General features: G+C 31.3%; 1 protein-coding gene and 1 long non-coding RNA gene across 3 annotated transcripts in view; one reads left to right on the top strand and one right to left on the bottom strand.

The window, feature by feature from the left end:
* The window catches only part of LOC117179681 (nose resistant to fluoxetine protein 6-like), a 22,830-nt gene extending 16,354 nt beyond the window's left edge, over nucleotides 1-6,476 (bottom strand). Inside the window, exon 1 of the mRNA XM_033371704.1 lies at nucleotides 5,902-6,476. Within this exon, the coding sequence (XP_033227595.1) occupies nucleotides 5,902-6,127 (226 nt within the window). The 5' untranslated portion in view covers nucleotides 6,128-6,476. The remainder of the gene's footprint in view (nucleotides 1-5,901) is intronic.
* The window catches only part of LOC117179682, a 39,087-nt gene extending 27,137 nt beyond the window's left edge, over nucleotides 1-11,950 (top strand). For both annotated transcript variants that reach the window (XR_004467943.1, XR_004467945.1), the window contains one exon: nucleotides 11,787-11,950. This is a non-coding gene — a long non-coding RNA (uncharacterized LOC117179682). The remainder of the gene's footprint in view (nucleotides 1-11,786) is intronic.
* Nucleotides 11,951-13,141: the final 1,191 nt, after the last annotated feature.

Below are 13,141 nucleotides of genomic sequence, written 5' to 3'. Positions count from 1 at the left end.
GTTTGTTTACAATGCGAATGTTAAAGGTCACTTTTGAGTGATCATGGTGTGGCGGCGGCGGCGGTAAGCCCCAGAGTCTATAGTACACTCGAAAACTCCAGCTTGAAGTGAAAAACGGATTAAAATCGACTTTTTCAAAAAAGTAAGTTTTTGGCTTTAATTTTTAAACTGAAAAAGTTACAACTTTTTGTCTTAAGAAAAAAAGATGCGCAATCAAATTTTACATCCATATATATCTTTTGAAAATTAAAATTCGAAAATTTTTTCTAAAGCCTCCAGGGGACTTCGTTTTCGCACGAAAAAATTTTATGTGCCCTTATTGCATCCGGACCCACAATTATAAGTTAGGGGAATGTTGAAGGCTACTCCTTTTAAATGTACAACTGTTGTCGTTTTATTTTAAAATATTATCTAATTGTAAAGCTTGTTTGTAATTAAATATATTCCAATCGGAAATATTGATAATTATAAATTTTACATTTGAATTTTTTAAAGCGTATTCAGTTAACAGCTGTTAACTGAATAAGAGCGGTATTTTTTCTTCCGGCCAATCTGCATGATTTTTTTACATTCTCATCATTTATGATTAAGAAAGTATTAGAATTGTCGGAAATTTGACATCAAACTTTTTAAACGGATCTCCACGTTTCATGACCCCCTGAATCCGAAAATCAGGTTTTCATGATGGCGTCTGTCTGTCTGTCCATCCGTCCGTCGGTCCGTAAACACGATAACTATCGAAAAAATGAACGAATCAAATCCATCTTCGGCACACTTTTTCTAGGTCCTAAAAGAAAAGACGAGTTCGTTAACCAACCATTTTTGATAAAAATTCAAAAAGTGAGCGCATTTTGAAAATTTTTGAGACCACTTTTTTCTGAATTTGAAAATTCTATGTACGGATGTTTATAGTATTGAAAAGAACAAACAATTTATCCTGATGACTTTTTTCGATAAAAAGAAAATTCTCAGAGTTATAGCGTTTTAAAAACTTTTTTAATCAACCGAAAATCAAAATTTGAAGCCGAAAAAGGCACGATATGAAAAAAAGTCAAGAAAAGAAAAAAATTTCTTTTTGAAATCCCTACAAGATTATCATAAACAATTTCTGGATTTTATTCAAAAATCGAAAATTCAAATTTTGATTGCACAAAAAATAATGGAAAATAATGAATTCCATTTTGTGGACAAACTATGTAGGATACAAAAAAAGATGAATTAACAAAAATGGTTATCCCAAAAAAGATCTACAATTTCGTTAAGAATCACTTCTTGATAGGAAGCGTACTTTTTGTTTTATTCGTGAAAAATAACGTTGAAGAAAGTAAAATAAAAAAAAATGTGTGGAAAAAGGACGAAAGTTACGAGAGAAAAAATCCAACAAAACCTGTTTACAATTGTCTGTCGGAAATCGAGCGTGCAGCGCGAGTGTCACGATGAGAATGTGTACCTCAAAGCCTACAGAGCTTTGAGAAACTTAATCTTTGACTATACTTAATTAAGTAGACAATTCAGAATATGAAGACGCATATAAATACTGCCATCTAAAAGAAATCTTTTTGATAAAGTTTTTTTGAAGCATTCCAAATGCAAAGAATAAATGTCCGAGCGCGAAGCGCGAGTTGTAATTATGTTCGAGCGCGAAGCGCCATATTCAACCGTCGCACGCCCTAGGCGCGCTCAAACTTACGAGCGCAGCGAACCGCGCGCGTAGCTCGCGATGATAATGTGCCCACAAAGCGGGCAGATTTTTTATCTCAAAATAAACTTTTTTTTAGATTTAAATGATTAAAAATATTCAAAAGATCTTAATTTTTTGAAGTTTTAAATTATTTAAATTATGTATAATATTTGTAATTATACCTTGATAAAGTAAATAAAATAGGGAATCTATATTTATATAAAATAAATGGAAGAAAAGAATAGCACGCACGTGTTAATGACTTTAATGATGATTTTTCAATTTATTTCGTGTCGGTAAATAGCAGTCGCAAAACTGCAATTCGATCAAATGAATAGACGGAACTGTTACTGAACAGAATAATACTTTTCCCCTCTATGAGTAAAACTTGTTTCTTGTATAACATACTATCACGCGAAAGTTGATCTTATTCCTTCATCTAATATCCACGCATCTGACACAATCGAAACGATAATAGACTTATGCCGTTTCTATTGTATAATGTATACGATTATACACAGCCAGTACTTACAATTTAATCTTAAATAAAGTTTATCTAAAGACCCTCGGAAGTAATGCGAACAGTACTATAGGTTTTTATCTCTAATTGAAATTTAAAAATTAAAATAGAAATATTGTAACGTTCCAAAAAGCCGTAAGCAATATTTTTACCATTTTTAGGAGAGACAAAAAAAGATCCCAAAATTCGAACTTTCAGTGAGGTTACTTTTGAGATACATCAGTGCTGTATTAAAAGCGTGGAAATTTGGATTGGGAAATTTCATTAGGTTACGAGAAAATGGAAGAGGAAAATATTCGTTTTGCTTGAAGCGTGAATTTTCTCAAATTTGAACAATGATTAGAAATCTAATTTCTAATTTCGGGAAAGAAAACAATTACTGTACAATTAGTTATTAAGTTTTTGAATGGATACATTATAAGTTTGGCAGGAAAATGTCATTAAGGTTCGAGCAAACAGAGGGACATGTTTTTTCATTTAAGATAAACATTTTTGTTATTTTTTGGTTAGGATTTAAAATCAATAATTTAAATTTAATGTAACAAAACTAACAAATGTGACGTTCTGCAAGAAAAGGGCGCATTTTGTCTACATATGTATGGAGTTACGTATAGGGGCATAAATAGCCTGTTAAATTTGAGATAATTTAAAGACGAATTCTCTAGGTTGTAAAAAAGTCATTGGAGTCAAGGAAATGATTATTTTCACGACAAATATGAATTTTACGAAACGTCGAAATCAGCTTGTAGCAGACGACAGAATTTAAACCGTTAAAATCGTTTGAAAATTAATTTTTTTACTCACCATTCTGACATAATAGAAGAATTCCCGAGATATACCAGGTTTTCAAAGGGTCACGTCTTGATGATGGTCTTCCTAAATTTTGCGAAATACGTTGCGAAATGGAGAAAAATGCAGATAAAATTTACATGCCCTGTGTTGAAAACCTGGTCTATAACAAGAATTGTTCTATTATGTCAGAATTGTGAGTCAAAAAATTAATTTTCGAGCGATTCTCACCGTTCAAATGCTGTCTTCTGCTACCGGCTAATTTTTATGTTTCGCAAAATTAATATTTGTCGTGAAAATAATTATGTCCTTAACTAAAGGTTTGATTTTTCAACATTTTATTGATCAAAAGGATCTTGCAAAATCCCAGATATTCGACAAGTTTCCTTTCTTTCGTTCTCAAATCCTTCGGAAAAAATATATATTGAGTCAGTGCCGTACCTATCAAAAAAAATAAATGTCGGATTTAGCAACACCCTTAACTGATATTTCTAAGGGTGTGTGTGGAAAGATTTCGTGGCTGACTTCAATCATGCTAAAGTCAGTACAGTTTTTATCAAGACTGCCTATGTGCATAATACTAGACTGGCGCTATCCTGGCTTTGTCTAGTTTATCCACAATTGTCAATAGCAAAATAGTTCCTAGCAATTTATTCTATAGACTCAGGAGAATAACTGTGCATTTTGTCAGATTTTAATAATACAAAAAACACTTTTAAAACCCTTATGGACATGAAAGACCCACGATGCGGATCGCGTATGGGATAATCACCATGTGGACAAAGGCTTAAACAAAATTGAGAGAAATAAATTCAAAAAATTAAAATAAAAAGTTTAGGAAATTACAAACCATAATTGCATAAAGGCTCAAATAATAATAAAGAATATTGTATTACATATTTAATACAATAAAATATAATTATTGAACGTGATTGAAATATTGATATACAAACTTTATTCTTATCAGCGATTTATATTTAACAGATTTTCAAAAAAGGTTTGCTCATAATTGAGTCATATAGTAAAATTATAATGAAGTTATATTAATTATGCTATGTACAATGATGATATGTTAAATATGCCACAAAATCAATATTTAACATTAATGATTTTTAAAATTGTTACATCTCATTCATGAGAGTGTCATGTAATCGTCCAAATTTTCGATATCTGGTTTTTGACGGATCTTTACATTTTTTAAGTTCGTTAAGCAGATATTTCCAACAAAAATTTTAAAATGTAGAGCTTTTTCAGAAATAAAAAGTGTTTTTTTTTTTTAATTTTAGCAATTTTTGTCAAAGTTGCTTATATATGGGTAGAAGACTTGCAAATTATCCAAATAAATTTTTCAATTTCGATGAAAATTAGAAAAGTTAGATGACTTTTAATATTTTTAACATTTTCAAAAAAAGGAAAAAGAATTTTTGTAATAGATTAAGAAATATCAATCGAAATTTCTACTAGATATGAAATATATGTTTTTTGAAACTATTATCATGAAATTCGTTAATTAGACAAAAGTTCCAAAAGTTGGATCATTTTAAAAAATATACAATTTTGATTTTTGAAAGATCCTAAAGTTTAAACTGTTGTTTTTAGTAAATTTTAACAGAATTTACAAATTATCTTGATGAAGTTTTTTAATTGGACACAAATTCTCGAGCGCGAAGCGCGAGTTTCATAATTAGAATGTAATTGTCAAAGCCGTAGGTGCTTTGAGAACCTTCTTCAAAAACAAATCGAAAAAATTGCAGATAAAATTTATGGCCGTAATTTCTCAGAATTTTAAATTACAGTTTTCGATTTAAGGTATAGCATTTACGCTCAAACTTGGCGGGATTCGCCGCGCGCAATGAGAATGAACCCGCGCAGACGGCATATTTTTGAATTAATTATATTTTGCGTAAATTAAAATTAGGCCTAACGTATTAATTATTTAAAATAATACAAAATAATTATTTTGCAGGCTAATCCCAAGTATAATCATACAAACTTTTTATATATTAAATTTATAATGATTTTTTCAAACATTAAACACTTTTAATGTTTCAAGATCTGCAGAAACTAATTTTTTCTTTTTTTTTTGTATACCAGCACTTTTTTATATATTTAATTAATTGCAAAATCTATATATTAGACTTTTATTTAATGAAAAATACTTAGATTATTTTATATTAAAATTGACGATATATCTAGAAACTAGTCGATCCGATCGTTACATCTCAGTCTAGCCACTGGACAGTCAGCCAGTGTCAACTAAAGGCAGACTAGGCAGAAACAATTCAACGCCATGAAATATTTTCATACGGGATGTATTTTTGTAGAGCAAGTGAGCTACAATATTATAAACGCTTCTTACAATTGTTTTGCCTCTCCTATAAAATGTGATATTTGTGGCTTATAAACTTATGCAAAAAGATGGACGATATGTCCTTTTCGAATGACGCCCTTCAACTTTAATTTTTTTCCAAAATTACTTCTGATTTCTGAAAATAAATTCTTTAATATGTATTAAAAATTCTCGCTCCAATCAGTCGGAAATCATTATAGTGTAATACGTACAGATCCATATATCGAACTTATGTCACTGACTCTGATGTTGAATCTTGAAACATAACTACTTTCAGATTCTACATACACAAAAATAGAGAATTTAGATTGCTCATAAAATGTAAATCATATTATGGATTTTTGTTGCTAAAACCGTGATTTAATCTTGAAAAATTCTTTTTATGTTTTAAGCTTTCTTGGTCAATAATATGTTAGTCTATATGTTGTATAAATAGGAACTGCATCTGTTAATAAATTGGAGAAATTTTAATGGATCAACTTTTCTTACTACCTTTTAAAATATAAACTTCTGATTTTTTAAATATTCTCTTTAGTTAACTTAACTTATTTCATTACTAACTTTTCAGGCCCCACAGTTTCCGGTTATTGATTGCCTCTCGGAAGATGATTAAATCCTTTTGACAAACTGTTGCATTCAATATTTCTGCATATTCAGCGAACGCATAGGCCGGCAGAGTTTTTTTCATGATTTCCTCATTTCCTCTATGATCTTGTGCTCCCGATAACGTAAACAGTAAAACCATCACTAGGGATTTCAGGCCCATTGTTATATCCCTTGACTTCATTGTAAGAGCCTATCTTATTTATTTTTTTCAAAATTATTTGCAAATTTAATTACAAGATTAGAGAACTTTTTCTCCCTTTACAAGATTTATTTAAAATTAAATATTTTATTAGGTCCCATGCAAGTATTGATTCTTCTTCTGCGGATTCTACTGATAAAATTCATAAAAAATAATGATTAGGGAAAGTCAGCCCCATATTTATATTTCCACAAGGAATTCACGCAAGTTGTTCGGTGCCTTTCAATTTTAAGTCTTATCACTGATGCAGAAAGTTCTTAAAAATAAAACTTAATGTTAAATATAAAATTATAGTCGCGGTATAAAAACTGCGTTAGACCACATCCGAATAGTGTCGTGTTTGAGACATGACTGCGAGGCATCTGTACCAGAATCTAGGAGAACACCATCACTGTCAGCCTCGATATCCCCGCCATACGACATAATATTATTTGCATAAGTTCCACCTTCTAAGGTTTTAATCACGACAAATTTTGACCCTTGAAAAGAATTCGACACCAGTCTTTACATTCTCATTCATGAGAGTGTAATGTAATCATACAAATTTTCTATCTCTAGTTTTTAACGGATCTTTACGTTTCGGAACTTAAAGAGTTCGAAAATCATAAAATTTTGTCTCTATGGCTGTGTGTTTACCTGAATTGTGTAGCAACGCTAAATTTTGAAGAATTTTTCAAATCGAATCAGCCTTTGATAATCTTTTTTAGGGTCCCAAAATGAAGGTCATGATCTTTAACCAGATCTTTCCGACCAAAATTAAAAAATTCAGAGAATTTCAAAAAATTTTTAATTTTAAAGTTCTATACCTTTTAATATTTTGAAAATTTTCCAAATAATTGTTTGATAAATGAAGAAATATTAATACAATTTTTTCTTAAATATAAACTATATTTCGAAACTATACCAATGCAATTTTTGGATCAGACAAAAATTCAAAAGGTCAGATAATTTTTAACCATATGCAATTTTTTTAAGGCATGCACAAGTTTCAATCGTTATTTTTAGTAGATTTGCACAAAGTATTTTAATGATGCCTTGTTTCCACCACCACGAACCACTACTCAGCCGTAAGAGTGGACGGAATTTTTCCTTGCCTAGTGAGGTGGCGTAGTGGTGAAAATGAGACATATGGCAAATAAGTATTTGGGACCAAATTTCGCCTGCGTGTAGACCCCTGTTGGTTCCGTCGTTTTTTTAAAAACAAACATTTTGTAACTAAAGTGACTTGTTCCTGTTGTCACTGTTCGTTTTCCAACAGTGACAACTGCAACTAGTGACTTTATTTACAAAAGATTGTGCTTTTCATAAAAACGTCGTGAAATAAAAATCTGCAGTGTTCAGCAGCAAATGTTATTAGTGAAATAGTGATGTGATGATTTTCTTACACAATTTCTAAGAAATAAATCACTGAAGAGGACTCCCACATGAGTCTAAATTTCTGATCAAAAAACACAATTTCTTTTTATTACTAGACCCTAAATGTATGCATAAAACGTACGAAAACGAGTATTGGTGAATATTTGACCCACATCAACGTTAATATTACAGCAATTTTAAAGTTGGTACTGATACTATGTTAAAATTTTAAATTGTAAAAACAAAGAATACCTTTTTAATTAACCATTTCCTTTTAAAATGATAGCTGATCATTGCAATATTGGCATTTAACATATTGAAAATAATAAAAATATTATTAATTAGAAGTAAGATTAGGATAAATAGCAGATGTGTGTGAATGTGTGTGTGTGTGTGTGTGTGGGTGGGTGGGTGTGTGTGTGCATGTGTGTGCGCGTGTGTGTGTGTAATTAAAAGCAACTCTGAATCAAGCGCCAAATTCTGATGAAGGTTATTCATTTTTCTTTTATTCAAGGGCAGCTACTTATTGATGCAATTATGAAAACAAGAAGAATCCAGCAGGGCCAGCACAACTCTGTGGAAAATTTTTTACCTTTCCACACTGAATTCTAATGATGTTAGGCAGAGCCGGTTTGCAACAGCAAATCGACCCTGGAAAAATGATAAAAAACGGCCCACAAGCCGTTCATTATATTGTAAAACTAGGGCCAGCGGGTAGGCTGTCGTGCATCGCGCTCGTTTTTGTACTTTTAGTTAGTGCATTTCTACTGCATTTTTTCAAATATCATTACTAATGAAACTTAAATCGAAAATTGTGATTTAAACCCCATAATGAACTGCGGTTATAGATCGGGACTGAAATTATTTTTCAACTCGTTTTTAGAAACGGTTCTCAGAGCGGCTGCGGCTTTGACGATTACATTCTTATTGCGACACTCGCGCTTCGTGTTTGTCAATTAGGTTATACAGACAGCTCTGTTTGAAAAATAACAGAATGGAACAAAATAAATCGGAATACAAGAAGTAAGTATGCTTTTTCGATATAATGAAAATTAAAAAATGTAAGTTTTTAAAAATACTTAACAGAAATCTTAAGCCAAAGGCTTTGATTCCGTTCGTTACAAGTTAGGTTCAAAGTCATCTCTACAAAAATGTATAGTGAGTAGGGTGGCCGAAAAAATCACATTTGACAAATTTCAACTGGCGTAATCCCCAAATCGTTTCCATATGCGTAGGCAAGTAAATTTATCCATGTGTTTTTTTATTTCCAAAAAAATATGTATGTATTTCTCTATGTCTGTATGTATGATTAGCTGAATGTCGTAGCCACCCTACTTTTGAAGGATTTGTCCAATTGAGTCAACCTTTGATACACTTCTTAGGATTCCCAAAATGAAGGCTAAGTTTATTAAGCAGATATTTTCGATCAAAATTTAAAAAATTTAGGGCATTTTCAAGATTTGCAATTTTTTTAATAGGTTAAAAATATTAATATTTGAACAAGATTTACTATTTATCTTGATGAAGTTTTTCAGCGGACACAAATCATCGAGCGCGAAGCGCGAGTTTCGTAATGAGGATGTAATTGTCATAGCCGTAGGTGCTTTGAGAACCTTCTTTAAAAACAAATCGAAAAAAATTTCAATTACAATTTATGGCTGTAATTCTTCAGTTAAAATCACAGCTTTCAATTTCAGTTATAATATTTATTATATTTGAAAAAATTTAGTCAAAGTTTACGCATGATGCGTACGAAAACGAGCGCGAAACGCCAGAGCTCACCCGCGCGCCTTAAATGCACTCAAACTTGGCGCAAATCGCAGCGCGTGTAGCGAGAATGTGCCCGCGCAGCGGGCATATTTTTTGTTTAGAAATCTGTGGTCAATAGTCTCAAGAATGTGTCTTCAGAATGTCAAGTTACACAAGCACATCTGATGCTCACAACGAGCCTCTAAATATTGCCATTTTATGCCATTTTTGATATTCCTAAAACATTTGCATAATATTTCTGCGAGATAAGAATGCGATAAATGCAATATTCGCAAGAATATCAAATATCAAAGAAATCAATTTACAATTTCCTGACAAAAATCGAAGAAGTAAAAATAGTAAGCATTTTACATGTTAAACTCAATAAGTATAGGACATAAAAATGTAGCTAATCTACTTCATTATTAATTATCTTGAACTTTTTAAATTTGTCACCAGTCGAAAAATGGAATTAAAATAATATGTGAATATTGTCGAAATCTACATCTGCATGATTTTAAACATGATATAACCATTTGTCTTTTAGTTTAATCAAAAATTTATTGGTGTACATAGATTCAAAATATATTTGATGTTTAATAAACATTTTTATTGGCATTCCTTAATCTATCAGAAAAATAGTATATCCTTTTTTTTAATTTTCAAAATTATATAACTTTTATTTTAACCGATTTTAACCCACTAAGGACCAAGTCTTGATCCCGCTAAATAAAAATTCTGAAAAAATTCAGAAACAATGCATGGTCATTTTCTAATCGATTTTTTTATTTTTATATATTTTTGCTTTCTATTGAGTATACAATAGGTCAAATCCACCTTGCGAAACGCGAAACAGTCCATTTTGAACAAATGCACGCATTGATTTTGCGGAATTCTAAGCCCGTTACCTAAAAATTTGAAAAATCGTAAATAGTGAATGTTGCTCGGCTACAATATTGGCCGTCAAAGGGTTAAAAATACCATTCGAATAATTAGAAGTCTTTTTTATCTCCTAAAAAGCTTGACAAGATTTTCTATAACTCATAATAAAATTTTGTTTTAAATATTAAAATTCTCTAAAATTTTTTTCTTTGTTCGAAAATATCTGGTTATCAAACTTGATCTTCATTTTGGGGCCCTAAAAAGTTGATCAAAGACTGTCTCAATGGGACAACTCATTCAAAAGTGAGCGTGACCACACCTTTATGATAAGCAAACAGACAGACATAGAGTCACAAACAAAATGTTATCATTTTCATAAAGATTCGTTAAGAAGTAGAGATCGAAAATTTTTAAGAGTTTTTGTTCAGCAAGCACAGTCACAGGAGAAAGTATCTATAAACTTTGCAAAAACTTTAAAAAATATTTCAAGGAGTATCATGGTTATATGAGTCGTTTTTAAATTGTATACTCACATTAGTTTAGGTTGGTTTCTCCTCTTTCATTCACATTCACATTTTCTGAGTCGCTGGTGCACCTTTCTGATTTTATAGGTACCGTGTAAAAATGTGGTCGAAAATTACGTTCGTTATAGGAAACGCTTTACTCTGATTGCCGTGGTAATTCCATAAGGTTATTGTGAACTTAAAACGATTTTCGTACGAATAGTATACTTAGTTATCCAAAATTTCACTATAGAAGTGTAATATTACCACGGGAATCATAAAAAGAAAGATAGGAAAGATCGTCGTGGTAAAATTCACCCCCAGTTTAATCGTTCATCATGTAGTGTAATTTTACAATGTGGAACGTTGTGAATATACTGAAAAACGTAGAACAAATGGGAATAAAATAATATTATCTACGGTAAAGCTATAATTTATAAACTTTTTGGGTGAAATTATAACATGAATAATTGGTATTTTTTAGTCATTTGTTACTATGTTTGTTGTGTTAATTTTCATCCAGATATTTATTGTGTGTTATGAAGAAAAATACTCATCTCTGAGTAGCTTAGTGGGTTTGATCATCAGACAGGAAATCTTAATCCCAGCGCAGCTAGAAAGCATTTTTTCACCATTTTAAAATTTAATATAAAAAAAATATATAAATTTTAGACTAGACCATGAAAACAATCAAGACAATAAAGTGTAAGTCATGCGAGACATAACCTTTAATAAATTAAAAGGTTGTTATTCTTTTACTTAACTGCGGGAAAATATACTCGAATTTGTATAAAAAGTAGTAACTTAACGGGTGCGTACAAGACAATCGAATCTTGAGAGTAAAGTAGTATGTGAGGCTATTTGTCATTTGGAAAAATCGAAACTTTCCATGATTTTTAATATATGATCACATTTATGGGTTTTAAGTTTGTCCTATGATGATTTTATTCAAGCTACCAAAATCTTATTTTATTAGGACTGCCGAATTATTTTAAAGCCCACAACTTTGCCCGTATTAAGGGGGGAAATACCTTTAGAATTGCCAAAAAATCGATTTTTTCATATTTTGAATGTATAATATGTTAAAAATATACTGTAAAAGAAAAAAGTAAAATATTAAATATTTATGGAGATATTGTCAAAAATTTCAGAGTCCGCATATGGTGTAAGTGCAAGTGCCAGTGAAAAAAAGTTTAAAACTGCCAGTAGTGACGATATTCCTACAAATCCTTTGCACGGATACAGAATTCTGGAATTCTTCACAGTTTTTGCTGCACTATCCGCCGAAGGTTTATTATATGGACCCGGAATCGCCGATTGATCGGTAAGTCACTGAAACTAATAATTATACTGTAACGAATCTTTAAACGTGATTATCTCGAAATTGTCTTTTTAAAAACTTCTCGTGCTGTAACTTAAACAGTTATTGACCGATTAGGCTGAAATTTTCAGGGGTTTCTCTTTCTAGTACTGTCGGAAGGATATGCCTAAAATTTTAAAGATATCGGGTTATTAAATAATTTGTTTGGGGTCATGGCTGTTGAAAAAATGGTCGATACTTTGGACCTTCGACTAAATAGCCGATATAAATTTTAATTTTCAACTTTTATATTATTTTATATTTTTATCCTTCCCTTTAACGCATTAGTAATCGAACAAAAAAACCTTTTTTATTTCAGATAAATGGAAAAATTTTGACAGCTGCAGCAGTTTTCGATGCCTCGGAGCAGATGCTTGAAGAAATATTCTGCAGGGCCGCCATTTTTTTTAAATCACAAGTTTTTTACGATTTAACAATGTAACAAAAAGATGTTAAAATTAATAAATGATCTAGTTATTTTATCAACTTAAAAAAATGCATTAAAATGGATTGATTTTAGCCTTTCGAAAAGTATCTCTCCCCTTAAATGAAACACAGATTTTATTGAATAAACATGTTTCTAGTTTAATTAACCTAAAATTTATACTACGGTTTAAAATATTATCTTGTTTCTGCATAGCTTTCAGGTATACAAAGATAAAAAAATGTGAGTCATGATATTACAACTCGAACATTCAAACTTCAATTACTTTTAATCTATAGTCAGCTCTCTGCATAGTGCCGGACATGGGTCGTTAGGTGAGTATGTTTCGTGGAACTCAGCTTCCCCCACTCTTGACACATGGAAGGGCCATCGAATTCGCGTCCGCTCTCCCTGAATAGTGCGGCTCGTCATTTTTCTTTTTTTCTCCCACAAGTACGAAATCTAAATGTTTGGATGTTTGTTTCTTGATTTTGAGTAGGTAAAAACGAGTTGTTTTTGCACAAGCATTGATTCGGTAAGTATTTGATTAATTATTTTTTGGCGAGATTACGAAAAGAAAGAAAAATAGTCTATGTTCATACATGTATATTTGAGGGGCACTATTCAAAGAGACTGGACTGAAATGCTGGTGCTCGAAGCGATAGCACAACGGAGGGGAATGCTTTCCAGCAAGAATAAGGAGGAACGGCACTATTCAGAGA

This window comes from Belonocnema kinseyi, chromosome 9, assembly GCF_010883055.1.
Source record: "Belonocnema kinseyi isolate 2016_QV_RU_SX_M_011 chromosome 9, B_treatae_v1, whole genome shotgun sequence".
Lineage (NCBI taxonomy): Eukaryota > Metazoa > Arthropoda > Insecta > Hymenoptera > Cynipidae > Belonocnema > Belonocnema kinseyi.
The sequence above is the reverse complement of the archived record's forward strand: the minus strand, read 5'-3'. Positions and strand labels throughout refer to the sequence as shown.